At 37.6% G+C, this 2,151-nt stretch overlaps 1 protein-coding gene across 1 annotated transcript in view; it reads right to left on the bottom strand.

Annotated features, from left to right (window-relative positions):
* Window positions 1-484: 484 nt before the first annotated feature.
* The window catches only part of LOC102599204 (TPR and ankyrin repeat-containing protein 1-like), a 3,770-nt gene continuing 2,103 nt past the window's right edge, over window positions 485-2,151 (bottom strand). Inside the window, exons 4-6 of the mRNA XM_015314175.1 lie at window positions 1,443-2,147; window positions 894-1,235; window positions 485-766 (exon numbers count right to left, since the gene is read on the bottom strand). Of these exons, the coding sequence (XP_015169661.1) occupies window positions 485-766; window positions 894-1,235; window positions 1,443-2,147 (1,329 nt within the window). The remainder of the gene's footprint in view (window positions 767-893; window positions 1,236-1,442; window positions 2,148-2,151) is intronic.

Genomic DNA, 2,151 nt, shown 5'->3' on the forward strand with positions numbered 1-2,151 from the left:
TACTTGTTTTAATTTATACAAGTTAAAGTGCCTATTTGTGCACTATGAAAGTTGGAGGTCAAAGTTAAAATTTGAAGCCAAGTTTAGGGTCCAATATATGTATTCTGCCTTCTTTTTTTATGACATAGAAATCCGTCTAGGGCAAAACCTTGGGCCAACCATATTCTTCTCCACTTAATACTAGACATAGTTCATTTAGCACAAGACTCGAACTTAAATAAGTCATTCGAGGTCTACCTAGCATAGCAGTACAGTTCATTAGTACTAACAGAAATGTTCTGAGATGTATATAACTAGAGCTCAAAATTGGATACAAGTATCTGATACTCCCTCCGTTTCGATTTCTTTGTCTGGTTTTTGACTTGATACGGAGTTTAAGTAAAGAAGACAAAAAAATAATTGAAACAGAGGGAGTAAATGGAAATGAAGAAATGTTCTAATAAAACACTAGAAAGGTACAGAATTGAAAAGGGAAAGAAAATGCCTAGCAATGAAGGAACTCCTGAGAAAGTAAACACCAAATGTTACCTGCCCGTTCATACTCCCTCAAATCATAAAAACATTCTGCTGCTGCCTCAAACCTCCCAATCGAGTCAAAAATTTCAGCCGCCTGACGTAGGTAGGTGGAAGACTCTTTGGAATTTGAATCACGAATTCTTTCAGCAGCTGCCCTGAATCCAGCTGCCTTCGCCCTTTTCTCCCAATTCCTTTCTCCTGCTTTTTCGAAGCACATGATTGCCATCTCATAATTCTTTTCCCAAAAGAGCTGCATGATAACATCAAAGCACTTAATCAGGGCCAATTAATGCTCAGATGTAAAGCAACACAAGAGTGAGACTTGAACAGATGAATTTGTTAATAGAAATAAGACGAGGCAAATCAACTGGACCGACCTTCACTCCCCTCGACTTCCACTCCTCCGGGGTGCTAGAAGTTTGCATTGCTTGTGCAAGTGAATCATCTATCTCCCTTGTTTCCACTAGACACAATCCTCTCCAGTAGTCAAACATAGGCTTGGAAAATTCTTCGACACACTCACAAATCCATAACCTTTGTCTTGTTCGAGTGATGGCAACATAAAGCTGTTTTAGTTCAGAACACAATAGACTATGTCGTTCTTCACAGAAATTTGGGAAGGATATATCTACTACACCTTTTCCTTTCATAAACTCATATACCACTCTCCACTGATTACTAAGTGGCGATGACCCAAAAAAATTGTACAGCAGTACATCCTGCAAAAGATCAAAGAAGGAAATAAGATGATAAAGGTAAAGCTACCAACCAGTAGATGGGATGGGTAAATGAAGCAGTTATATCGAATATCATTAAAAACCTAGGCTACACATAAATATGTTGAATATCATTAAAAAGAAAACAGATTTGATTGATACTAACAATTGAAATCCCAAGAATAATAATTAAGCAAATTTATGACTTGCCTGAAATTCCAAACCCTTGCATTCAACAATAGTCAAAATAAGTGCTTGCCTTCCAATATAACCGGAGATTTCCTTCTTCGCAGATTCATCCCGCACTAAGATTACCTGCTCTGCACCAAAACCTATCATTTTTTCTCCAATACTTCCAGTATTCCCAAAAATAGTTAGAATTGCATTTTCATCAGCTCCGGGCTTCAACAATACCGGAGCCTCACCATAAATAAGACTTGTTTCAGGTTTCAAGAAATCAACAGAGTGAGGGAAATAATGACAAAGCAAATCAACTACACTCTGTGCTAGTTTGAGTACACCGGCATGTGTCCGGAAGTTCTGAAGCAACTGAAAAACAGGTGATAAATGTCCCTTGTCTTTTCTATGGGAAACTTCATCACCCTTTGAATCCATGACAAACTCGGTATAGAAGAGATTCCTAATGTCTTCAAACCTGAAATCTATCCCCCTAGCAATTGTTTGTGCTGTATCACCAGAGAAAACAAATCCTTCTTCGACATTTCTACAAATATATTTGAACAACGCTATCTGTCTCATTGTGAGATCTTGAACTTCATCAATATACACAAAATCTACTTTGTCACCATCGAGATGCTGATACTTTAGCCGACTATGAAGATCATTAACCAAATCAGCTATATCATATTCAGCACGCTCCATCTTCATCTTTTCATAATCCTGAAAAATACCATATATT

Source organism: Solanum tuberosum, unplaced genomic scaffold, assembly GCF_000226075.1.
Source record: "Solanum tuberosum cultivar DM 1-3 516 R44 unplaced genomic scaffold, SolTub_3.0 scf00283, whole genome shotgun sequence".
NCBI classification, from domain to species: domain Eukaryota; kingdom Viridiplantae; phylum Streptophyta; class Magnoliopsida; order Solanales; family Solanaceae; genus Solanum; species Solanum tuberosum.